This window comes from Chaetodon auriga, chromosome 13, assembly GCF_051107435.1.
Source record: "Chaetodon auriga isolate fChaAug3 chromosome 13, fChaAug3.hap1, whole genome shotgun sequence".
NCBI lineage: Eukaryota > Metazoa > Chordata > Actinopteri > Chaetodontiformes > Chaetodontidae > Chaetodon > Chaetodon auriga.
In genome coordinates, this window is record NC_135086.1 from 20,992,023 (window position 1) to 21,018,303 (window position 26,281).

Genomic DNA, 26,281 nt, shown 5'->3' on the forward strand with positions numbered 1-26,281 from the left:
TTCTCAGCTTAGAAACTAGCATGCAAACTTTAGACTTCCTGTTGTGGCTTCAAGTTAAAATGTAATATCCGCCAGCAGCTTGTATTGTGAAGCAGCTACAGGAAAAGCTGATGTAATGAGTTTAAATTCTGACTGATGCTTCTTGTTCAGAGCGGGTCTAATGTCTGTGATTTGTGTTTTAGTTAGAGGACCAGTTCATAGTGTTGCAGGAGATGACAAAAATCAATATGTTTGGTTTATTTTGCATTTAAATATTGCTATTTTTCTCTCTTGGCATCTGATTGGAGGAGCAGCTACAATTTTCTTGACAGACACGGTGACAGTAAAGCTCTGTTGAAACTCTAGTCGAGCTGGCCAGGCTGCACACGCTGTGGCAATCAACTTAATCAACCCACAAATATTTTCCGTTTGCTTGTAAACCTGCCATTTTTCCAGTGTGGAAGGGCCAAATGAGATTTTGTTCAGAGGATGCTGGCAGCTTCACACTGCTACAGTGTGGAGGCTCACAGCCAGCCTGGACTGACCTTACTAACAGTGACTGGATTCATGGTGCTGTCCTCCACTTTGCAGCATTTACTGCTGTCAGGTGTATTGAAAACTATGTTTCTCCAAAAAGTTTATGGGGAAACCAGAGAATAGGCCTTGTTTGTAGCTTCACCTCCACTCTCTAGATGTTGCCTGTGTATTCCACCTTTTTCTTGTCATAATCTCTTACTAAGGCTCTTTTTTCAAGTTGAGTCTTTGCTCTTTCTTCACTGGCTGTTACTCTTTTCTGTGATTTCCCCCCTCCTTCACTCAGCTCTTTCAGGTTGTTTCATCTGAATCGTGGATCCAGCTCTGCTGTTGTTGAACTTCTCTTGACTCCTTTCAGGTTCGGGGTTGTCATCAGTTCGCTCACTCTAATGTGCAAATTGCGAAAGGGCATTAAATCTCCAAGCTAATGACAGAATGCTCATTTTCAGACAGAAGAGCTGTTTGTGACAACTCAAAGCCAGTGGTTGTTTGTCAAAGTTTTTTTTATTTCATCTAAAAGAAGTCTCCTTTTTTGTAAACTTTTTGTGGCAATGAAAATGAAACGATCACAACCCTGATTATATGCTCCTCTCCATGATTAACTCCTTGATTGACAGGTTGTCCTCCCACTCGTTGCAGCAGACAAAAGTATTTTTTCAAATGTGTAATTACTTCAGAGTCACTTCTTTTCCCCCGAAGTGTGCGTCTGTGTGTGTTAGCGTGAACATGAGAGTGATTGTTTAGTGGTTTGTTGGGGATGTGTCTCTTCTCCTCATACTGTACCTCCTTATTGTGTGCTGGTGATTAAAAACATCCATAATTCATGGGCACCCAGATTTGCAGCAGGGTGACTCAGACAGTATTAGTCATCTTCCCCGCGAAGGACTCAACCCACTAAGCATGAATAATCACAGTTCATTGAAGTCAATCTGTTTTGAGTGTGTCACACAGATTAGATTATACAAAAACGATGCTGTAACTTGGCAAAACGGGGATGGGGGTGATGATGTAATTCACTGGTCCGTTATTAATCATTTGCCATAATGTTAAAAGTGGATTAATCAGTTTTGTCTCATTAGCTTCAAGGCTCAGTTGTGGCGTCATGTTTTAGCACACGCACGTACTTCGCTGTGTGCTAAATCAGACTTGGAGAGGCTCATTTGGAGCTCTTCTGATTCAAGCTAATGAAATAAAAATGCAAACTGCAGTCTGAACTTCTTTAATTTCCAAGGTGTGAGAAGCTGCAGTCAGTCATATTTACTATTATAACTGGATGTGAAAGCTGATCTCGCGGTGCTGGACCCAGTTTTGAAGTCCACAATGAAGCTGTGCAGGACACTTGAGTGGCATTGAAAAGCAAGTTTTCATACTGAAATGATAGTTTTTCGTCCTTCCTAAATGATGCACGACTGTTGGGGTCTTGCTATGTTAAAACAACTAAAACTACTTAGAAGGTCATGGTCGCGGTGAAGCTGAAACAAACCGAGACGGGATGTGGACCGCAGTGCCCAGTGTCAAAGTCACAAGCTGTCTTGCCCCAATCATGAATATGTGCATCCTGTTTGACCTTCTGCCTACATGTATGTTTGCATGGCAGTCCATGTTCACACCTTGTTAATACAGTTCATCTTCATGCTTGGTACTGGTGGTGAGGCTGAATCCTCCTGAGACCTAAATTTGGGGAGATTCAGGTAGTGTTGACGTGTATAAAACTGGACGTGAGAGTAAATTTAAAGCAGAACATAAACTGAAGTCTTTAAAGTTTTAATTCAAAATGAATATTTTACCTGCCTGAGTGGAAAAAATGAAACATTGGTACAAATTTTCTGGTAAATGTCTTATATCGGTGAATTGAGGGCCTTAAATTGTCTTCAAGTTACATTTGGTGTTTCATGTAATGTTTTCGATCAGATTAAAAGATGTCTCCTTTCTGATTGACCATGAAGAGATCTTAAAATCTTAAATGTAAGATGACACTTGTCATTAATGATTTACCATGCTACTAGTTTTTAATGGAGCCTAGATTCTTATCACTGCCATATTGCAATTGATTATTGTGAACATCCAACAAGTTGAAGTCAAAATGACATACAACTATATGTTATACAATGACAAAATAACCGAACCAGATAATTTCCCAAAGGTATTTAAAGATGATCATAAATGGGAGATTTAGATTAGAATGACTGAGTCAACAGTAAGAGTCTGACCCATATTTGTCTCAGGATGCTCTCGGCTTCACCTCCATTCATTGCCTGTGCTTTCTGGTGTTGTTGTCTTTTTTCATGTATTTATTTTTCTCCCTGTGTCGCTCTCAGAAATCAACAGTATGACATGATACCTTTTGTTGCTCAGGCTGCACCTTTTCCTGCCAAATAAGTCTCTAAAATATGGGACTAATAGTCCCTCCTGACCTCCTTTCTGCTCACTGAAAGGGTGCAGCCTCAGTGACAACAAGCACAACATGTATGTACTTTTATTTTCTGAGTGTTCCTTCTCTCCTCCTGTTGCACTCTAAAAACTCGGGTTCTTTAGGGGCTCTGCTGCGATTTGGAGCCATACTTTTCAGCTATGTGCCACTGAGGCCAAACGGTCTTTAAGTTTTCCCTCCAAGCAAACACAACAGCAGCTGATTTCACCAAAGAGCCTTTGCTCTGTGGTTTGAGTCAAACTAATAAGTTAAAGCTGCAGTGGTATGGAGCTGATCCATCATGCATCAGTGAAAAGCCAGTGGTTCTTATTCTTGGTTCTTGTATTCAGCACTGATGGATTTATATTCTACCAGGTAGTTAAATGGTATCTGACAGAGAATATTAATCAGAAGAGCTCTGTGCACAGAGCACCAAGAATGAAAATCACTGCATTACCGTTACTTGAAGTTTCCACGTAGAAGCCTTCCAGCAACAGACATGCACCATGTCACGTTAACTGGGATGGTTTATATCTGAAGAAGTGCCCTCTCACTTTTACTTAAAAATCACAACAGCAACCTTACTCTGTCGGACCTGCAACATTTCCACCCTCCATCGGTTTCCACATGAAACAAGTCAGAATGGAACGCTGTCAGATTAACATAAAGGCTGCAGCAGTGCAGGGTTAAATACACCGAAAGAGATTAAATGCACGTCATGTTCCGTCTCCAGAGCTCTGGAAGAAATCTCTCTTAATTATAATCTCTACATTTTCATCCACGTCAAATGCAGCGCTGATATTTATGAATATCCAGCAAAACACTTTACATACAGCATGTCAGCAAATAGGAATTTAAATGAGAGGCGCAACGTAATGTCTGTGTTTGTGCACAATTAGATGATTTTAAAAAAACAACATGATTCACTCTCTAATGAAGAACATTTGTAGACTCACGAGGGGGAGCGGGGCCAGGCTGTGGTTCTTAACGCGTCAGTATCAAAATAAGTTTTAAAATCCGTCACTGATGCAGCCTGTGAGAAGACAGAAAACTCGTCTTCATTGATTCATTACTTTCCAACTCGCTGCTAGAGCCGCTCCTTTTTGTGCACCGGCTGGCAGATATCATAAAGATGTATGTCAGAGGTGTTCCTCAAGGAACTGTTTTAGGCTCCTGTATGGCTCCAGTCTGACAAACCCCTAAAGATACCCTGACGCCCCTGTCCTAGAGTGCACTGCATGCAGACTGACCCGTCCTCCTGCCATGTGTTCTGTTTTTGTTGTTTGAAAGGTCCGTTCCCATCTGGCTGCTTTAAAGAGCAGTGGCAGCGTGGCCTCGTCAAACTCCACCGCTACCACGCCGTCTGTAGTGTCGCGGTCGCACTCCTTCAGCGAGCCGCTTGCATCTAGCTTTGAAAATCTCCACCTTCGCAACAGCCAGGAACCCCACCAACACCATCACCCTCCATCTTCATCACCATCCTCCTTATCATCAACGCCTGCACGCACTGACCCACAACCCCACCCCCAGTTTAGGCCCTCACCCAATGAACTGGCCCCTTCAGAGGAGGTCCCGCCCAGGGTAAGGACAGGAGCAAAGACCCACTGTGTAGTGTGGCAATAGGTCTTTTTTCTGTTAACTGACAAAACAGGATTATTGTCCTGATTCCCAAGAGATCGGAGTGTCACTACCCTGAACTGTTCAGTTCATTGCTTTAACAGTTTCCCACCCTCTGCCTGATTCTTTATGCGATCAATAATTCATTCTTTATTGGATTTGCTTTCCTTGTGGTGCAGAAAAAAAACTTGTAGGGGAATTGTAGATTATTTAATGAAATCCACATTAAATTAACGTAAAGGTTTTTGAAATAAACAGGTTGGTTGGCAGCCTTGAATTACCTCTCTCCACTAAAATAAGGTTAGCGTCTACCTAAGGTTTCCTGAGGAAATCATATATTCCTCGGATACACAAAATATCATGAGAAAGAGGCAGCTAAAGTCACTCTGTGTGATATGAATCAGTGTTGACATAAAGAAAGGTAGCACAGTTAATAGTTAATATCTGGCAAACCATTAAGTCTGTGACCTCTTTATAACCCAGCCATGTATACTGTGATAACATTGAACACTAGGACTAGGACGTTGAAGTCTCACTTTTTCTTCCCTCGCCAAACTAATTTAGCCTTTTACTGTACAACCACAGAAGGTTGTAAAAATAACTGCAGAAGAGAGAAAAATAAGCAAAAGAGTAGAAAGTTCTGCATTTACAGAGCTGTTTTCCCACCTGAATGTATAGCGTGTTGGACACTATGGCTAAGTATAGGAAAGGCAGGAAAGCTATGTGCTGCTACCCACAATTGTGGGTAGTCAGAATCCAAATAAGTAAAAAAAGATCTAAATTCAGTCCATAGACTGTTGCCCACCAGAAAAAGAAACCCTGTGGTATAAACAGAACTGCTGGCAAGCCAAACCGCAACCCTGTCAGGACTAAACTGTATAGTACATAGTGTTTCAATACAACTCATCAAAGCGTCAGGTAAACAGTGGCAAACATCACAAGAGTCTTGAAATACAGGAGAAGCATGTTACTAAGGAAAGATTGACCTTTCATTAACATCAGTTCATATTTTTTCCATTTTGCCCCTAACTTCCACGTCTAAACAAAGCTAAACACTGGCTGTTTAAGTCCTGCTGCTAAATTATACTGGCTACTCTGACTGGGAGTTCTGTTCTGTTCTGTACTGCTGCGTTTTATTTTCTTGAGCTTTGGATGCTACCAAATATTCTGCATTGGCTTTCTTGGATTTACATGTGAAGGGGCAGAGGTTTGATCGTGTGTGACCCATGACTGGTTCTGTTTTACAGTGGTGCTCTGGGGATTGATGTGGGGAGATGAGTTTAGTGGGTTGAGGAGAACGTGTCCAGAACATGTGTTTTGTGCTTCATGAGTGGAATTTACCAAAAGCACTGCATTCCCTTTGTCTGCAGCAGGTGTTCTAGTTTTGATAAGACCGTGTCCTCTCAGTTGAAAGCCATGTTAGACATCCACAGCTCATAAGCAGCAGTGGCTGTTCGGACGGTCGTGTGATGGGCTGCAGTATGTTTTGTGTATTTTATGCATTCGCTGCACTGACAAGCGCATTCATGCACACTGAGTGTGTATGTGTGAGCTGGTCACTGTCTTTATCACAAAAGGTTCCCGTCAGGACTACATCAAGGTCCCCGGTGTTGTCAAGGCGAGACTCGCCTCATCACCATGGCAACGCCTCACACAGCAGCCATGCTGTGCAACGCAACCCTGCCAGGTAAAAAACTGACATAAATCCTCTGATTTTTATGATTCTGTCTTCTGGAGATTAGAATGGAGTTTGGATGTTGTAACATGCCTGATGTGTATTTACACATAAAGGATATCTGTGGGATCATTCAGAGACTGCATAGCTCTCAGTCTAAAATGTTTAAATAAGAAGAGTCATACCAACTATTTGATAAAAATCTGCATTCGTCTTTATAATATAAAACCTGTTGGACATACAAATCAAAGGGATCTGAAAATCTGTATTCTTGGAATAGCTCATTAAGTGTGTAGATTTATTAAGAGTTGTAATTAATAGACATACATCAGCATTAAGAATAAAATGAAATTAGCATCAAATTTCAGATGAGAAGAAAAACTTAGTGGAGTAGAAATGGGCCCAGAATAGTGCCCTGTGGCACTCCACTGGCTGTACCTTTAGAGAAGAATATGTTAGTGCAGCTACTGTGTGTCTACAGAGAATGGAAGGAACTAAAGGAACTAAAACTTCACAATGTCAATTTGTAAAAGAAAGTCATTTGCAGCCTTCAGGAGAGAAGCCTCAGTGCTGTGAAGCTGTTTGAAACCAGGCTGCTGTTTTCAACTTTGTCATTAAAAAGACATGAAAAACAATGACTTTCTCAACCACACTGGCAAAAACACACTTTCCTTGTTTCAAGATGGATCAAACACACACACAAGGACACACACACTAGATTGTCTCTGTACATTCAGTGCACTCAGTGTCTGTACTGCTGTAGTTATTGTCTGTGGTGTTGTGTGGGAGGGTTTATGTAACAGTGCTAGCTGTCTAACCTTATGATACTTCTTGTGTGTGAATGTGTGTCTGTTCTCACACATATGCACATTTTTCTATTTGTAAACCACAGGCGCTCTCATGGGGTTCTGTGTCTGTTTGCCTTCCTCTAACCCTGCAGTGCTGTATTTTATTTTTTATCTGCAGAACAACATACACGCTGTTCTTACTGTATTGTTACTCATTTAACCAGTTTTCACTCCTCATTGTGGACTCATTTGTTAAAAGAATATTCTGTTATTCGTCTGTTATCTGTCAATAGATAGACAGATAATACTTCAATAGTCTCTTTCCCACTGTAGATATTAGATATTATAATATTAGATAATATTAGCATCTTGTCTGAATAAAAAAAAACACATCAAAGCACAAAGTGCAGTCACTGGTGGTGTAACAGCACTTCTGCAGCCCTACCATCTCTGACTTTCTTGACTCTGGTGTCTGTTGGCTCTACAGTGTGGCGGAGCCTCGGCTGCTGTGGGAGCGAGTGGAGAAACTGGTTCCCAGACCAACCAGTAACAGTGGCAGCGGAGGCTCCAGCTCCTCCAGCAGCTCCAGTAACTCCAGCTCTCAGCCTGGTTCTCACTGCGGCTCTGGAGAAAGGTTCAGGGCCCGCTGTGAGTTCACACACATGTTAGCAAAGCAGCACTTACAAACACACAGGAGGTGGACAATAGAAGTGACCACCACCTTGAAATACTTGTGCTGAAGTAAATAGCATTTTAGTAAAGGAGCAACACAAACACTCAAAAACACATGTTCACATTTGGATTTCACAAGATCAACTTTTTAGAGCAAACTGACCTTTTCACCTCCACCTCCTTCAGCCTCTTCCAAATCAGAGGGTTCGCCCCTCCAACGGCCAGAGAATGCTGGGAAAAAACCAGAGGAGAGGAGGGACTTGGTCAGGCCGAGCAGACCAGCGGTGAGAGTTGACTCAAAGCTGACTAGCCAGTAGTGTAGCTCTCTAGCTGGGATGGATTTAGATCTAGACCTGTGCGTGCGTGCGTGCGTGCGTGCGTGCGTGCGTGCGTGCGTGCGTGCGTGCGTGCGTGCGTGTGTGCGTGCGTGCGTGCGTGTGTGATGACTTGGCCTGATGGGTGATTTTTGTTGGGTTTTTGTCTGCGTGTGTGTGAATGATAATAAACTGGCCTTGGGACTTGTAATCTGTGCACCATCAAATATCGACGTGATGAGACTCTGAAGGGCTTGTTTTCTCTTTGGACTGAGCTCACTGGCTGAAGGTTTTCTGCACTTCGCGCTTGCTTTCTCTCCACTGGTCTCTCTGCCTGGGTGGTGGCCATCTTAACTCCTGCCTTCTCTAACCTCAATAAAGAATTGACATAATAGAACTATGATTTTCTCATCTTTGCAGCTCTCTACTTGTCTCATTATTAGAATTAATCCACTAACCTTACCCACAGTAGCTTGAAGAGCATCAGCTCTGCGTTCTCCGACAGTCATCTCTTGCCTTGCTTCATCTTCTGGCTCTGTGGCTCTCAGGTTGGCTTCTCATTGGCTATAACCTCTGTTCCTCTCCAGCAGCTTTCTGTTTCCTGCTTTACTTTCTTCAAAGGAAGATCAACTTCAAATCTTTCATGACATCTTAGCTAATGACTCAGATGAAGAATGGACAAAATTCCAACTGAGGGAGAAAAATAGCAATGACATCAAATGACCTTTGACCCTGGTTTTGCCTTTCACCTCCTGACCTTTAGGACCTGACAGCTCTTGCCAAGGAGCTGCGTGCAGTGGATGACGTTCGCCCCCCGAATAAGGTGACAGATTATTCATCTTCCAGTGAAGAATCAGACACCACTGATGAAGACGATGATGAGGAGGTGGACCAGGAGGCAGGTGAAGAGTCAACCTCTGGCCCGGAGGACTCCAGAGCTGTGTATGTACACAACCTAAACCCTGATCTCGTGTTGACACTGTAACATGGACCAGTCAGCAACAAGACAGCGCATCAGTTGATTCATCCTAAACAGCTCTTCTTCTCTCATGCAGTTCCTCAAGGCTGAGTAATGGAGAGACGGAGTCGGTGAAGACCATGATCGTTCACGATGAAGGCGAGAGTGACGCAGGCTCGACGCCCTGCAAAGACAGCACGCTGATCGTCAGACAGGTACTGGCTGAAAAGAAAAGAGAAACCAACACAAACCAGTCATTCACCACATACTTTCAGTTGGTCTGTTGTGTATTTTGTTCATTCATACCCTGAGTGTTTTTCCATTTTGTTTGTATGTTGTGTTGCTCATGTTCTGTTCTTGTATACTTTGTGGCCAGTGGAGAGCAGCTCAGTGTTACAGAGTGTAGAGACTTAGTGAAGGTCGGGTATGAACCCACGTAGATTTGAACCATGCATACATAAAGACCACTAACTAATTCAGTAATGGGAATTACATTATCAAACATTTATTCAGGTTTTGTGACAGTTTCAATCCATTTCATTTAGATTTTGAAAGGTTATTTCACAAGTTGATAGATTAGCTGTTATCACATGCGTTTGGTGCCTCAGAATGACTTACCATAAGATTTCAGCATGTCATTGACTGCTAACAAGAGTTTTCCTCCCGCCTGTAGAATAGCCACTGTAGTTTGCCCTTTGCGCTTGCAAACACCTTCCCGTCCCCTCAACTTATCAGGAACACATCTAGACCCAAAGTCGTCTACCCCTCTTTCTACTTCCAGAGTGCAGGTGACAACAGAAAGCGTCCGAGTCCCGGCCCGGGCCAAGCCCAGACCCCCGGCCTGCTTGCAGGCTTTGCCCCAAGTCCCGGCTCAGGCCCGGGACTCGGCCACCTCACCCCCAGCCCCCACCACCATCATCATCACCACCACCACCACCATCACCCCTCACAGCACTCGGACAGGAACGGCTTTGCTGGCCGCATCCACCACCTCCCAGACCTGATCCAGCAGAGCCACCATTCCTCCCCCTCTTCCACCGCATCCAACTCCCCTTCCTCCTCCAGCCTTGCCAGCCCCTCCTCCATGTCCCCCCAGAGTCCCCTGGACAAGCTCGGCATCCTCACAGAGGTATGTCCACCAGCCAGACACTTGCTAAGGGGTGCTGTTTCTCATGTTGTCTCGAACAGGAGGAAGCAATGACAGGTCAGACTCATCATTGCCTGTCATAACTGGAAACACAGCAGAGTTCAGCTCAATACCCAAAAGAGATGTGTTTTTGAAGTCAGCTGCATAACAAATTTGTGCGTTCACAGCTTCCCAAACAGCAGCAGCCAAAAGAAACAGTAAACGAATACTATTATTTCAAAAATAACTTAAATTGTGCTCCTGCTGCTGCTGTTGTTTCCAACTTCTGGCCGGCAATGAAAATGATGTCCTGGATTTGGTATGACGCCCTCTGCTGGTCAACATTGGCTCTGGTGATCCTTATCTCTTCGTAGCCTTCTCACCATTTCTTGTTTTTTTTCCTCCACTGACACAAGCTTCCCGCAGAGGGATGGTGGAGCTGGAGGAAGGCTGTATTTTAAGGATCATTTGGAAATAAATCTGGAAGACAAAACAGATTTTGCCTCTTAATTTGTTTTGCCCTCTGAACAGCCTCCTTTTTCATACATATTTTTTAGTACTTAGGCATAAAATACAAAAAAAACAGACATAAAGTTTACTCTAGGGGAAGGATTTACAGCTGTAATCCCATCACTCCTCACCGAGTTTGTATTTATGATCACAGACCTGTTAGCTCTGGTTCAGATTCAGTGTCCTCGGAGGCTAGTTGTGGTTTTACAAGCATTTCCCTCCCAAACATCTAAATCTCACTTTATTCCTTGAAGTTGCTTATTTTCATCAAACGACTCATATTCTCACATTCCCCAGACAGTAGATCATAGCAAACAGGGCAGTTAGGAGCGCTATGGCAAGTATGTTTCCTATGAAAATATATTTTCTTTAAAGTGCTCTTTTGTTTTTCCTTTTGTTCTTTTTGTCGGCAGCACTCCATGTTTTACCCTCCACCATTGTTTTTGTTCTTTTCCTCAGTATTTTTAATTTTACCCTCCAGTTGAATGCCCATTGTGTTTGCATGCAACACATACAGAAATACCTCAGTTTGCCTGCCTGTTTGACTGCATTGTCTTGTTCATTGTTTACGTTAATTGTTATCTATGGGCATCTAATGCAGTAAATGTGTTTTTCATTTTTCAAAAATAACACATTCAGAGTGGTAATATTCTGTCACTACTAAGTCTCACTCTTATTCTGTAGAGTCAGTCTAGTAACAACATGCAGAAGCACAAGTCTTCTTCCTCCTTCACTCCATTCATCGACCCACGCCTCCTCCAAGTCTCTCCATCCACCGGCAGCGCCCTCAACAACGTTGGTAAGTCCCCTCCCCTACTGGCTGCTGGGAACAGTCAGATACCAAAAGGTTCACAACCACAAAGCATTTTAGGTACTTTTTACAGCGTCAGGCCTCCGTAGACCTTTTCATCAAAAGATCCAGGAACTGGAGAAAATTAAGAAGCTGCAACTACGAAAGTTCTTTGAGTGTGTTGAGCTGCTTTGCATTTGAACCTGAAGTTTTGGAAAATCAAAAGTTGAACCAACTCAAACAGTTAGGACTGACTACAAAAAGAGTGTTTAATTTCTTTATCTACACTTTAAAAAAAATGACATCATTCAGTGTTTTAATCACTGAATAAATAAAAACAATCAAACGCAGGTTCCTCTGGAGGGAGCAGGAGTAAACATCCTGAGTGTGTGGAAAAAGGTTTCAGAGAAACGCTGAAAACCAAACCAAAGGCAGTTTGTTAGCGTGGGCTGTCAGAGCTCGTTAGCTGCCACGGTTCAGAAACAAAGCTTTCTTATCGAGGCAGTCCCCCTGTTCCCATCGTCCCTCAGAGGACTGGCCATCATCAAGGCCAGATCTTTCCAGCCTTCAGGACTCTGGTATGCTGAGCCATTACCTCATGACATGCAGCTGGTGACCAGCCATTTACCTACCATTTAATACACTAGACTGTTCATTCTGCATCGAATTACTGATTTGATACGTTTAGATTTTCCTACAGATGTCTTAAATCCAGATGGATTTAAGACATCTGTCCCCCATTCCTTTTCCAAGGAATAATTTCCTTGGATAATAGTCAAATTATGCTTGTTTTTCAGATTTCAGCCTTCAGTTTCAGACTCTTGTATTCAGAATTAACACGAACAAATGAAGGAGATCCATCCATCTTACTAATGCTGACCATTTGACTGACTCCCACCCTGCCCGGTAAATTCTACATCCTACACTGTCCTACCTAAGCCCTTCCCTTTGACCTTTTAGGCTATGGGAACGACGCCCGGCTGGCGGAGGCGCTGAGGGCTGACCCGTCTCGGAAGGGCTCTGTGGTCAACGTTAACCCAGTGAACACTCGCCCGCAGAGCGACACACCAGAGATCCGCAAATACAAGAAGAGGTTCAACTCTGAGATCCTGTGTGCTGCACTCTGGGGTAAAAACAATTATATATATATTTTTGCCTGTCGAACAACTGAGAATCATCTCAACAAGTTATTACTGTCGGAGAGGCACTGGGTCAGAACTGGAGGTGTGTGATGACGACGGGGCGCAGAAATCAGGGGGGCTGATGGTAAACGTGGTTTTAATTTTAAAACACAGTAGCAATAACAGCAATACAATGACCTGGTTTACTCAACCACAGTCTTAGCAGGGACAGTTTGACGCAGTCCTTAAAAGAGGCACAGTGCCATCATCATCGTCATCACACCACATTTCCACAAATCACCATCTTTGCTGTCACATTCACCGTCCAAGTGATTTAGACTGAACTGCTAAACAATTTATAATCATTACTTAAGGCTGATTCTGACCTTCTTCAGTAGACAATGTGCCAACTTCGAAGTAACTTGTAATATTATTATTGTCAATCCATCAAAAAAGCTCCTCTCATATTCTAGAAGCCACAGTGATAGAAGTCTTCACCACCTGGTGGCAGCAAAGCCCCGATAATGCTACATACTGCCATCTGTCTGACCAGACTGCATACTGGACCTCCAGCTGTGGTCAGTGTTGTTGGTGTTTTCCTAAGTGTGTGTGTGTGTGTGTGTGTGTGTGTGTGTGTGTGTGTGTGTGTGTGTGCGCAGGAGTGAACCTGTTGGTGGGAACAGAGAGCGGCCTGATGTTGTTGGATCGCAGCGGTCAGGGGAAAGTTTACCCTCTGATCAACCGACGGCGGTTTCAGCAGATGGACGTCCTGGAAGGGCTCAACGTCCTCGTCACTATATCGGGTACACGCACACACATTCTTGTACAATTTTACTTGTAAGGACCCTCATTGACATAATGCACTCCCCAGCCCCTTACCCCACCTTAACCATCACAACTAAATACCTAATTCTAACTCATTCTGTAAAACCAACTCATAACCTTCAAACATATTATTATATTGTTATTTGAAGTTGTGAAGACCGGCCAAAATGTCCTCGCTGTCCAAACTCGTCCTCACTCTGTGGTTAAAAGCTTGTTGGCACAGGCACTGAAGCACAAAAGCGTGCACACACATTTTCAAGATGTTTTTTATTATACTTCAAATGAGTCACGCTGGAATGAATGGTTCCATGTTCATGTCGCTCCAGTCAGTTATGAAGCTGAAGAGCAGTTTCACTTCTGTTTATTCTGCTGTGTCAGCTCGCAGTGCACGATCACGCTATAGTATGTGTGTATGAGCGTATTGTGCACTTCTCTTCCTGGCTTGTGCACAAGCCCACACACACCTGCAAACACTCACTAAAACCTGCTACTTCCTACGTATTCTCAGACAAACGGTGTGCGTGCGTGTGTGCGTGTTGCATTAATATTTTTACACACACACACAGTTAGTTCCAAAATTTCTCAGAGAAAGCACATTCATATTCTTACTTCACCTCTTTCTCAACCTCGCACACAGAAGCAATGCAGTCAGTGTCACAACGGATATTTTGAGCTAAACGGATGTTGAGTAAATCTCAGCTCGGTGAGACCACGTCATGTGTGTGTACGATATGTAGCGCTGACACACATTTGAGCTTTCCATGATGGAGGGAAACCCGCAGAGCAACACACGTCGATTTCCTTCCATGAAAGCAGTTTACGTTGCCGGCATGTGAAGCTACGCGTCATGGAAAGTTGTATCAAGCTCGCTGTTTGAGAGGCTGACTAAAGACTTGTCGCCGTTTAGGTCACATCCTGACAGAACCCCAGCTTTGTGACGGGACTACTAGGAGACGGCTTAAACAAAAGCCTCACACACTAAACGTGTGTCAAGTGTGTCCGTGGCTTCATCTCTTCAAAGTGCATCAGTGGATGTGATCAGCAGTGCAGGGGCCAGCTGCCTCTGTGAGAAACAGCTGCACAACATGCCCATGCAGGAGCGTTAGAGCTAGATGTTTAGATGTCAGCGGTTGAATGTATAAGAAAGTGCATTTCTTTGATGACCGAGTGTTGAATATTACGTTTTCAAATGAAATTCAGTGCTTGAATTGGACCAGAGCTCACCAATACAAAGTGCTAGCATGTCTGTCTTTGATCCCATAACTATATGTTGTACATTCAGACTCAAACTGTGGAGGTCGCTTTCTGTATTTCATTATTTCAGAAACATTACTTACAGTATGCTTCTCATGAGTATCACTGTATTTTCACACAGACATAGATTTCACCTGGAATGCAAAGTGGTCATACCAGAATATTTGATCTAAGATTAAAGCCAGTTGCTGCTGATTCAGAGCACTGGCACCTTTGTTCATTCAGATTTGAGCAAAGATCTAATTTAATGTTAAATTAAACCATCTGTCACATAAAGGACAGATGTAATGATAATGATCAACAATAAGACTTGAGCATCTTCATACCATGACATTAGCTGGACATGGGTTGACTGGTGTAGCCAATAAGCTTAGAGAATTCTTCATGTACCACTGACTGAAAAACATTACTTCATTCGTATGTCATAAATTAAAACGACCAAACTATGAGCCAGCTCGTCAGATCGCTCTCATATCATCCTGCAGCTAAACAATAGAAATCTCTGTCTTTAATATTATGATTTGGAACAATGCACACAGCAAAAGCAGGGACCGCTGGACATTTCTTGTGGTTCTGCTTGCATGTCCACATACAGATACACAGCGTTCCTCTGCACGCTGTCTTGTCCCAACTTGACCCACGCTCGGAATTGCCAACTTCCCAAAATGTTGCAAAACACTGCAAACATACAGGACAGAGGAGAAGAATCCCACCGTAGGATCTTCTAAGATGTGAAATGTATTAACTCTGGACTGACCAGTGCAGCAGTGAAGAGGAGAATGCAATCACGCAGATGTCTGTCAAATTAAAAGCTGAAGATCAGTGCAGGCTGGAGTGAAATGTGAGAGAGCACTCAGCAGACAATCATGACTTTCTAAGTGGCTTTCAGAGGGTCTGAAGAGGTCAAAACTCCTGCAACACTTACAGTGTAAAGAGCAACTTGATTGTGAGACCAATGCATTTCCTGCCTTCATCGGGGTCTGCACTGACTGACGATATGTGGATTAGGCAACGTTGGCAGTGTTATTAGCAAATACAGCTGAATCTAGAGAAAAACAACCAGCGAACGAATCGTTTGTGCCTCTGAAGTTGCTGTAGAAAATAGATCTGACCTGATTTGACCTTCCTCGATCGACGACAGGTAAGAAGAACAAGCTTCGTGTGTACTACCTGTCCTGGCTGAGGAATAAGATCCTGCACAATGACCCCGAGGTGGAGAAGAAGCAGGGCTGGACCACCGTAGGAGACCTGGAGGGCTGCGTCCACTACAAAGTTGGTAGGTCACGTTCTCACAACTTGTTTCTGAACCACGTTTGTGGGCCTCCCTGTGACCTGGTGGTCAAAGGTGCAGACACTGTAACTGTAACCTCCTGGTTCTCCTCTTTTCTTTACCCATCAGATGAAGGCAAAAATGCTGAATCATGTTCAGCTATAAACATCGAGAGGGCTTTGTTTATTGTTGAAAACATGATGGCAGCTGGTGAGGCACAGCTCTGTGCTTTTTTAACAATGTTTCCCATCAAAAAGAAACCAGATTCAAACGGGACACTCGAGGTTTACAAATGTCACCAGCTCAGTTTAAGATGCAGAGTGAGTGTATGAGATAAACATGTCGGTGGATGGAAAGCCCTTGATGAAGTAAGAATGCGATGAGGATGTTTGAGTGGACATGTAACTATCCTGTCTAAAATTCAGAATGTCCTCTGTGATGGCGCTGCCACTGCCCGAAGAACAGCACTTCCTGTTGGAAACCCCTCTCAGTTGATCAGAGCCATCAGTAGTGAAATCCGTATCCTGTCGAGTTTTATTCATGCCCATCGATATTTTCTGAGACTTACTGGAGTCACAGCTGGCAGAGACTGAGCCAACACTCGTGGAAAGTACAGGACTTTACCCTGAAAGTACAGGACTGTCAACCCTCTGATAGTTCTTCCTGCACATTACAAATACTACATTAAAATGTTGTATGCTTGTTCAAACTCTGTGGATTTGAATGGAGGCGGAAAAACTGTCAGCTCAACAAATTTTACATCTAAATTCTTCCACTGAATGATTCAGATTCTGAACCAGCTAACAAATCCAATGAGCCTCATTGGAACGTATGGTTTCTGCTCTTTCATGTTCTTCTAATGCTTGGTGTTGATTTTTGTTCCCCAGTGAAATACGAGAGGATCAAATTCTTGGTTCTGGCTCTGAAGAACTCTGTGGAGGTCTACGCCTGGGCACCCAAGCCCTACCACAAGTTCATGGCCTTCAAGGTGAGTCCGTCCACTATCTTAGCTCGTCAGTTGATGCGTGTGTGGATTAACCCAGAGATTCCACGAGCGCCTCTCTGTGACGGCGTGTCTGCAGCGTGCTTTTGCTCCGTCCTCCACATGCCTGCATAACGTTTCAGAAGCGTCTGGCCCGCCTGGCTTTGTTGACTTGCTCAGATTTTGCTGATTTGGTAATTTTTCCTTGATATTTGTGCTTCTGTCATGGTTAAGTGATCCTTTGTTGTTAATCACAATAAAAACATTACAGCTCAGTATGTGTTTACAATTCGTTTTATTTATTTTTGGCTGAATGTTTATGCGAAAGTTTAAAGCAGGTCAGTGATTAAATTCTTAGAAAGCAGTTTCATTTACGTGTTTTAACTGCAGCTTCACTGAAAACTGTTTGTCCAGCTGGCTATCAATATTGACCATCTCTGCTCTGGCAAATATTTGCTGATCTGATGCTCAAGCCTCTGCTGGCAAGAGGGACAAAACAGTTTTTTCTGACCTGTGTGCTTCAGTCTTTCGGCGACCTGGTGCACAAGCCCCTGCTGGTCGACCTTACCGTGGAGGAAGGTCAGAGGTTAAAGGTCATCTACGGCTCATGTTCAGGCTTCCACGCCGTGGATGTCGACTCCGGCGCTGTCTACGACATCTACCTACCCACACACGTAAGAACACACACACAAACTGTGGTATCTTGCATTCATATTCTTTGCCAGGGTTGAACAGTTATGGCGAGAATTTCTGCTTCTCGGGCTGAAAATGGAGTTTTCACTGTTGAAAACTCCGCTGGGATTAAAGAGTTAAATAATCTCCTCATCTTGTCAATATTAATGGAGACGATTAATAAGACACCGTGTTGCCGTCGTGTGTCCCTGCAGATCCAGACCAGTATCCAGTCCCACGCCATCATCATCCTGCCCAACACTGACGGCATCGAGCTGCTGGTGTGCTACGAGGACGAGGGTGTTTACGTCAACACTTATGGGCGCATCACCAAGGATGTGGTGCTGCAGTGGGGGGAGATGCCAACCTCAGTGGGTGAGTCACAAAAGCTGTGCTAACACACACACCTTGCAGGTTTTTTTTCATACATTCGTCCACATCAGTGCTTCCCTAAAGTGAAGTCATGTCCTCTTTCAGCCCCTCTTCACATCTTAAAACCTTTTATTTGTCTTTAAATATGTCATGCTTTTTAAATATCAGTATATCGGTTAATTGAAAACCTCTTTGCAGCCTACATTCGCTCCAACCAGATCATGGGCTGGGGAGAGAAGGCCATAGAGATCCGCTCAGTGGAGACCGGCCACCTGGACGGCGTCTTCATGCACAAGAGAGCCCAGAGACTCAAGTTCCTCTGTGAAAGAAATGACAAGGTGAGACGTTCAGCAAACACACCCTGATCGGATCTGCAGGGTGCGACAGATGACTGATTACTGCTGGTATCAGTGAGATGCCGAGAATATGATTCATTGGTCATCAGAGATGTCCCAGCCAGCTGTTTGCTTGCTGCATAGAAATGAACAGCTAGAAGCATTTTAAAACATGTTTGACTCAGAAATCTCTGCAGGGCATGGAGAGGGCGCAGCAGTCACATCCCCTCACCGTTCAAAGTGAATTAGGTCACAGATTTGAAGCTAATGCTGTTTTCTGCTGCTCTTTTTTGTGTGTCGTGAAAATGGCTATATGCAAAAAAAACATTTTATTATCCATCCAAACGGCACAGACACACACTGATGTCCATGCAGAGCATCACACGTGTTGGATGAGACTCCCTGAAGTCTCTCAGAGTGGCTGTCTGTTGGCTCAGCCTCTGCTGGTTCAGCTCTGTGCTGCCCTGCTCGGACTGACGAGAAGCACAGAGTTAAGGATGAGATTTGTTTCCCCCTCTGTGGCTGCTTAGTGGCGCTTATGAGGGAAATGATGTGAGTTTTTGTGGACTTGAGCTTCAACATTTAGCTGACTTATCTATTGATTAGGTTTGCTCAGCTAAGTAACTGTAGTCAATTTCAGTCCATTTAAAAAAAAAAAAAAAGCCAATAAGCTGTTAGTTGAGAAAAAGCACAGCTGTAGCACTTGAGAGGTCAGTCCATATGATTGCTGATTGGTTTGCTGATGGACTGAATGAAACTATGACCAACGCTTACAGGTGTCTTGTTTTATACTGTTTTTGTGTTCAAATTCAAAATGAAAATTTGGAAAGCAGTGAATGACACTGTGAGCGTGTGATTGGACCGAGCAGTAAAGTCTCCGTGTGTGTGTGTGTGTGTGTGTGTGCCTCCTCTTCAGGTGTTCTTCGCCTCCGTTCGGTCCGGAGGCTCCAGCCAGGTCTACTTTATGACTCTGGGCCGAAGCAACCTGCTCAGCTGGTAGAAGTCCACGCTCTGCCCTCCTTCTCCTCCTTCTCCTCATCCTCCTCATTGTCCTCCACCCTCACTAACACTGGATCTCAGAACCCACCGTCGATGTCTTGTCAGCACTCGGACAACCAAAAGAGAACAAAAACAACAGCCAACCAGCCCTTCGAAGCCGTCGACAACAACGGCTTCACCTTTCCTCTGCAGCTGCAGCCTCGCTGCACGGCAGCAGCTCCGGGGCCGCCTGCAACACGACCGCTCAAGTCACGCAGTCGTCGCCCACTGAGAGTGACAGCTTGCATACGAAGCGATTAAACGATTCAAATTAATATATGACAGAAAGTAGAGATAAATAAAATGTGAATTTAAGAAAAGGGGGCAAACGACTTTTTGTTTCCCCTCTCCGTTTTCTTGGTGCTCATCAGTTTGTGATGGGATGGATATTGTACCTCTGCATTATTTCCCTGCTCCTGGGCTGGTCAGTAAGCTTGAGGTCTTCTAACTACTAGTACTGCTACCACTATTATTACTACTACTGCTACTACCTTCTGCAGGTCAGCCTCTTGTAAGAGAGTTCCCCCTCTGCCCCACGTTCCTGCCCTCCGCCCTTTCTTACAAGCGTTTCATGGGGCCGCTGGGGTGGGAGTCTGTTGTATTAATGCTACAGTAGTGTGTGTAAATGTACTTCTGTTTGGTCCAATTACTGCTGACATGCTGGTTAGAGGTCGAGGCCGTCAGCCAGGGGTAAACTGAAGAACCCCGGAGCCAGCGGGGCTCATTGTGGCGGCGAGCAGGCGAGAGGGGCCTAATATTTGAGGTTCTACCGTAAGTCTGATTGATGGGACTCGACTGGATGGTGTGTATGTGTGTCGTTGAAGTATTGTGTTGTTCGGACTGGTGCTTTAAAAGAGGGGACAACTACGAGAGAAAGAGACGTCGAAGCAGATGGATTTCAGAATAGTATTTTTTGAATTATTGCTATTATTATTATTATTCCTTGAAGATAAGTGTAACTATGTGGAGTAAAACATGTCTTTTACCTTGTTTTTTAAGATTTACACACATCCAACCACAGTCTGCTGTTTGCTTGCTTTGATTCTGAACCCACAGAAGTGCAGGGTGTGTGTCGATGGAGAAAGTGATGTGGGTGCAGTCCAAAAGTCAAATAAAGGTGTCTATTTACAACAAAGGTTCATTCAGATCAGTGGTCAAACGCGACGACCCAAACTAATCTCTGGTAGGAGCGATCAGTCCGGCTTGAACTGCTGTGAATAGTCAGATATAAAATAGTGATAGTGGAGGGAGTTCAGTATGTGTGTGTGCTGGTGCGGTTGGAGAGTTGAGTGTCATCGACGGATTGGATTTTCGTGGCAGAGAGGTAAACGCACGGTCAGCAGAGGAGTTTTTTCTGGAAGGCGGTTTTCTATCTTCCATTTCGTTCTTTCAGATCACTTCATTTTTTTCATTTGTATCATTTGTATGAATGCAATGCACTAAGTGTCAAGAATGTAGAAAGACATATTACTGTGTGGTGGTCCAAGGCATGAGATGATGTTTTTGCTTTGTATCTTGTCACAAGTGATCAATCCTAGATGTTCAATTTCGAGTTGAGGCGATTGAAAGCTGCAGCAGCAGAGCCTCTACGTCAGGTGTAGATATTTGCCGGGTGTGTGTGTGTGTGTGAGGGGGGGGGCTTTCTGTATTTGTTTTGCAACCTTTTCCACAGCTGTGAGGAGCAAATGCAAGTGCACCAGAGCTGAGGATGGTGTCAGGCACTCTTTCCCATCAAATGAGGATGTAAACCTCATCAATTCAACTCTCAGACTCTGAATTTCAGTGTCACTGTGATGAAGTGTCACAAAACGGGCAACACGGAGCAGAGCTTTTCCTCACTCAGCTGTTTGTGAAGAAACCGAAGACGGAAACCCTCTTTTTTGGGAAAGAATTGTTTTCTCTGTTTTGTGCCCCCGCCTCCTGCTCCAGCTGTTATTTAAGTTGTCTGTATATGTGAAAGACTGAGCAGCAAACTGCAGCATCGACACCCTTCAGGCCGGCAGCTGCCGAGCTGGATTTTCCTCCGTTTCCACAGAGATTGCACATTGTTCGCAGAAAAAGGCGGCAAAGGGGAGTCCAACGTGTGCTTTCGGTTCATGTCCAAACAGGTCCTCGCCAGGTCACACACAGGTTCACCTTGGGTGTGTTTTTTTTCCCCCTGACGGTAACAAATCACACACACGAGCAGTGTGTGATGCGTGACGGTGTTACTGCCGGTCAGACAGTAACACTTTCTGTCACAAACTGTTTCCTCCTCTCGTACAGAAAAGCCGTTTGGACCCCAATGCTGTGTCGTCTGAGGTCTGTGTGTGCAGTAGTACCCGGTGTGTGTCTCTTATTGCATCAAGGCCTTGATGAGTGGCTGTATTGACGTCATGAAAAACGTAGTGGTTATTACTTATATTCTTAATGGGCTAAAAAAAAAGGATGATATAGTCTATATCTGGTGAGAAAAAGCAGTCGCTTGCCGACTCACATTGGAAAAAGTGCCAAGACGGCAGCATTTAAAGCGTGTAAACCTATTGTTATGAAAACCACTACTTGGAAATCCTTTTAAAAAAATCACTTGAAGCATTGTGTATTCTTAAGTTTTAGCGCTAGTCAAGAAGCTTAACAATAGTTTCTGTTGTTTCTGTAAGTCTATGTACACGTAAATATGCGACTGCGGTGGTTTAATATTATTACGCTCACCTTAGGTGGAGAAAATGTTTACAGAGGCAATGTTTTGTTACACTAATGTGCATCACGGTATTTATGTTTAATGCATATGCGTCTTGGTTCTTCAATTGTTCATTTGTTTTTTGCTTTTTGAGCCCGGTTTTTATTGGATATTTTCTTTTTTTTTTGGTCATCTCCCCCTACCCCACAAAATAACCTACTTACAAAAACAATAAAGAACACGTGTGTTGTTCATTTCAGGTATTCACATAGCGCTGCTTAAACGTGGAAACATTGCAGTTACGTTCCCTGCAGGCTTGGACGTGAGGCGACGTGTTTTTCCTCTGCTGTTTCTGCCATGCTACTCTAACTTATGTCCTCTCTGTGTATGACAGGAAGTCATGTATTTTCCTGAAGGTTTTTTTCTTTGAATAAACTTTAAAAGTAATTTTAAAAGACGAGTGTGTCGTTCATCTCTGAAAGGCTTCTGCTGCGGTTTGCTCCCCAAAGCTGCGTGGAAACATGTTGAAAAGAGAAATGTTGTAACACATGTTGACTAAGTTAAACACCTCTAACACGCTCTATTTCCACTCCAACCGCTACTTCATGTTTCCTTTGACATGCCACGTTCAAGTTGTTTGTTTTCATATGAAGCCACACTCTGCACTCAGATAAACAAAGCTCAAATGACCGTTCAGTCGTACACGATGCAGTAATGTTGAATTAGCATTCACATGAGCTGGAACATTGGTGAAAGTGTGTTGTAAATTTTGACTTCTTGTTGAGTCCATCCTGTGGTGTTTGTGCGTCTGGTTTCTGTGTGAGTGGGTGTCTGGGCCCTGCTGAAAAGAGAAGTAAGGAGTGTAAGTATCTGAGGTTCATACGGTTTGGTGCACTCGTCACATCGCTCTCTTAGCTGCTGCAGTTTGTCTCGTTAACGCTTTGCAATCAGTGCACTTTCATCACTTTAGGCTGAAATGAAATGATCTGATGTGTATTCAAAACTCATAATGTTGTCAAAGGAAGATTTGCACTTTGGCGTCCCCAAGTGGCAGAAAGCAAAGACGAGATGTACGAGATGACAATTGTTGCAGCCATCCTTTGTTCCTATCTGGCCTCTTTATACCTGCCTACTTGCTCATGTTCTTAGTTGTTAAAGAAAATGGGAAAATGCTGCCACACATTTTGTTATCTCAATTTCCAGTTAGGTGAGATGGTTTGGTTAAGGTGCAGTTAAAACTGCTCTGGCTGGGTCCATGCTGGAGGGCACTGACCTCCTCTCCAGTTTCCTGTGAGAGCAAAGTTTAAGATTAAAACGACCACCCAACTAGAAAATGGCATTTAAAGATGCCACCACTATAGCAATCCCACTTTAAAGCTTAATTCTTTATTAGCATTCTTTGTTAGCATTTTGGCTATGCCACCAAGATGAAGTGGAGATGCAGAAAGATGTCTGCTATCCAAATGATTGAGGGTTATGACAGAAATGGGTGGGGCTTACAGTGTAATACATGGATCTGAAGGTACATTCCTCATTAGATGAAAGACAAAGGAGGTCTGTCAAACTGTTTAGTCATCTGTCCGGTGTTATCGAGTATCAGGATATAACAGACACCTATGAGGTGATCTGGAGAATTCCCAAAACATGCAACATCTCCTGCTTTCTCAACGGGCAGCCAGAGTTGAATGAATGGTATGTTCTGTGTGGGTCACCTTTTAACCTGCATGTGCTCAAGATACTGGAAGAACACTGCTGCTGCGGGGTGAAGGCCCTTCGCTTGCTGATTGCTTACTTACTCACTATTATCCCCCAAGACAAAAGACAATAATGACCACATAAGTTCCAGTTAATGATAAAACTCAGAGGCTCAGACTGCAGCAGAATCAGCTGTTGAAATTTCATCATCACCATGAAAGAGCGAGATTATAGGAAAACACTGCTTTGACTGCCAATAATAAGGAGGTCAGGGGTTGATTGACTATTCAGATTGACTATATTGAATGTAATGTGTAAACTAACATTATTAATTAAATACAGAGAAACTCTAAAAAGTTCTATGAAGGCTTTTTTGGCCGTGATAATCTGATGAATTGCCTCAAGCGATGTCAGTGTTGGTTGTGGCTTCTCGCCTCTGTGTGAGGCTCGAGGCTACATTAGCCACTATGAATATAACACACCTGAATCTCTGAACTCACTGATACAGGAGGACAACGCTACATCAGTGTGTTAATAGTAATGATAACAGCTAATTTTGTAGCGCTTTTCAAAAACAAGTTACAGATTGCTTCACATAAAATGATCAGAGAAATTCTAAATAAAAGTGGAATGGATACAGTGATAATGACAAGCTAGCTTTGAATTAGAAAAACACAGTAAAAATAAGAATGACCAATACTGCTTTCATTTGAGTGCAATAGGAAAAGTCCTCCGTGTTTCCTCCCTGGGTTGGGTTCATTGGCTTGGTGGAACAACCTATTCATACTTGCAATGCCTGAATTACAAGTTTCTGTCCATCTAAGACTGCTGCAGAGGAGCAGGGTGTTCTGAGTCAGACTGTGTGAGGGTTCATGGGCAGAAGAAGGCAAAGGACGCAGCTCCTGCATGGAAACCTCATCTCTGTGTTCTTTCTTCACTTCCTAATTGAAGTGCAGGAGCATAGATGATGAACTAAAGTCAGACGGCCACAAATCGGATCACAATGCTGCTGCACCCTGACAAAATGACTTCATCAAATCTCTGTCCATGAAAAAGATACAGAATTGTAAGTATTTCCTGGGATATGACACCTGCACAGGATCCCGCCAGCAACCCCTCCCAGTTATGGGATTGTGTCCCTGACAACCAAGCCAGTGTGCAGCTTGCATCACTAAACAGTACTCATGTCATCTGCATGAGTATGTCTATATTGGAAAATGCCACGTCAGGCAAACTGAGTAATGCACGAGAATGCACAATGGTGGATGCCGTAGTTTCTACGCAGGGCGATGACAGAACACTGAGTCACAGCACTACTGCTCAGCCGTTTTCAAACATTTGTTTATAAACGGTTAGCTGAGCGCCGAGTACTTCTTCAGGCACAATTTGTGTCACAGTCAATTAGATTAAGTAAAGCAAGAACTTGACTGTTTTACAGCAACGGCCTGCTTCACTCATCATGAACATCCACAGAGCTGGTTGATGAGATCTTTCCCCTCTGATACAGTAAATAAGACAAAGCTCAGACAACATTTATTTGATCTAAAAACTGGAAAATAAATAAATAAATAATAAGAAAAAATGAATAAATAAAATTAAGTTCTGTTATTCTCCATGTGCTAAACAATTATCTGGTTTTTGATGCTTACAATCATCCCACTTTTTTATGGATGTGATTTTACATGAAACCTGTTTTTACGTTTCTTGTGTCAGACAAAATAAGCCTGTTAGCTTGCCAGGCTAACGCATCTCACTGGCTTTCCACTAGGCAGTGTGTATCCACGTCCTTGCAACACGACATGCGTGGGCCTGGACCACTGGGACAGTGGGTTCAACCAAACCTGAACCCAGGACAAGCTGTAAGCTTCTATGAATAAAATGGTTGGGTCAGGAAGCAGAAATCTACCTACAGTTTGCATTAATCATGAGGTGTGAAGGCTGAAAATCTATGCAGAAGCTGTCAGCACAGCCTGTGGACTGTGCTGCTCCTCCAGGCTAACCACAACAAAAAGTTAGCCCTGTGGTCAAATGCTTAGTCAGCAGCTCTGCAGTAAATTAACCCACGTGAAATGATCAGCTTTACAGCTCAGAATAACAGATGACGGTATAAAGAAAGTCATGTGCTGAAAAATGTTGAAAATGACACCTTGTCAGAATAACAGATAAGTACAATCATACAGAAAAAATCTAATCATTTCTAACAACAAATTAGAAAGAATAGTCTGATAGTACTTTGCTTTTACACGTCAACAATAGAGTAACCCAAACTGTCTCAGTCGGTACTGAGATCAGCAGCACTCTCACGTCTGTGTGTCAAGTATGGAGCTGGAGCCAGGAGGCCATTAGCCTAGCTTAGCATAAAGACTGGAAGCAGAGGTAAACTGCTAGCCTTACTCTACCCAAAGTTAAAAAATGCACCTGCTACCATCACCCCAAAAGCTCACTAACATTTAGAAATAGTCAGAAAGCAGAATATTTTGGTAGAAAGTAGTTACATTGATGACTGTTTCTCTGATTTCAGAACCAAAAACAAAATTCTACACACTGTACTGGCATCAGAAATCTGAGACGAACAGCTCAGAAACTGCTGGTGAGAAAATGTTTTTGGAATGGTGGTGTGTGCACTTGTCTGTATGTGTGTGTTCTTGTGCTAAAACAAACACAGGGATGTCCACCCGTGACGCA

At 43.5% G+C, this 26,281-nt stretch overlaps 1 protein-coding gene across 7 annotated transcripts in view; it reads left to right on the forward strand.

The window, feature by feature from the left end:
- The window catches only part of LOC143330310 (mitogen-activated protein kinase kinase kinase kinase 4-like), an 89,417-nt gene extending 67,069 nt beyond the window's left edge, over nt 1-22,348 (forward strand). For 2 of the 7 annotated variants that reach the window (XM_076746781.1, XM_076746783.1), the window contains 16 exons: nt 4,214-4,504; nt 6,118-6,227; nt 7,491-7,651; nt 7,862-7,959; nt 8,753-8,931; nt 9,045-9,162; nt 9,621-10,076; nt 11,268-11,382; nt 12,334-12,501; nt 13,154-13,297; nt 15,715-15,849; nt 16,731-16,831; nt 17,350-17,499; nt 17,713-17,872; nt 18,068-18,207; nt 19,121-22,348. In XM_076746781.1, coding sequence (XP_076602896.1) covers nt 4,214-4,504; nt 6,118-6,227; nt 7,491-7,651; nt 7,862-7,959; nt 8,753-8,931; nt 9,045-9,162; nt 9,621-10,076; nt 11,268-11,382; nt 12,334-12,501; nt 13,154-13,297; nt 15,715-15,849; nt 16,731-16,831; nt 17,350-17,499; nt 17,713-17,872; nt 18,068-18,207; nt 19,121-19,204 — 2,610 coding nt within the window. In that variant the 3' untranslated portion in view covers nt 19,205-22,348. The remainder of the gene's footprint in view (nt 1-4,213; nt 4,505-6,117; nt 6,228-7,490; nt 7,652-7,861; nt 7,960-8,752; nt 8,932-9,044; nt 9,163-9,620; nt 10,077-11,267; nt 11,383-12,333; nt 12,502-13,153; nt 13,298-15,714; nt 15,850-16,730; nt 16,832-17,349; nt 17,500-17,712; nt 17,873-18,067; nt 18,208-19,120) is intronic. The other 5 variants (XM_076746786.1, XM_076746787.1, XM_076746782.1 and 2 more) reach the window with 4 other exon arrangements.
- The last annotated feature ends 3,933 nt before the right edge of the window (nt 22,349-26,281 follow it).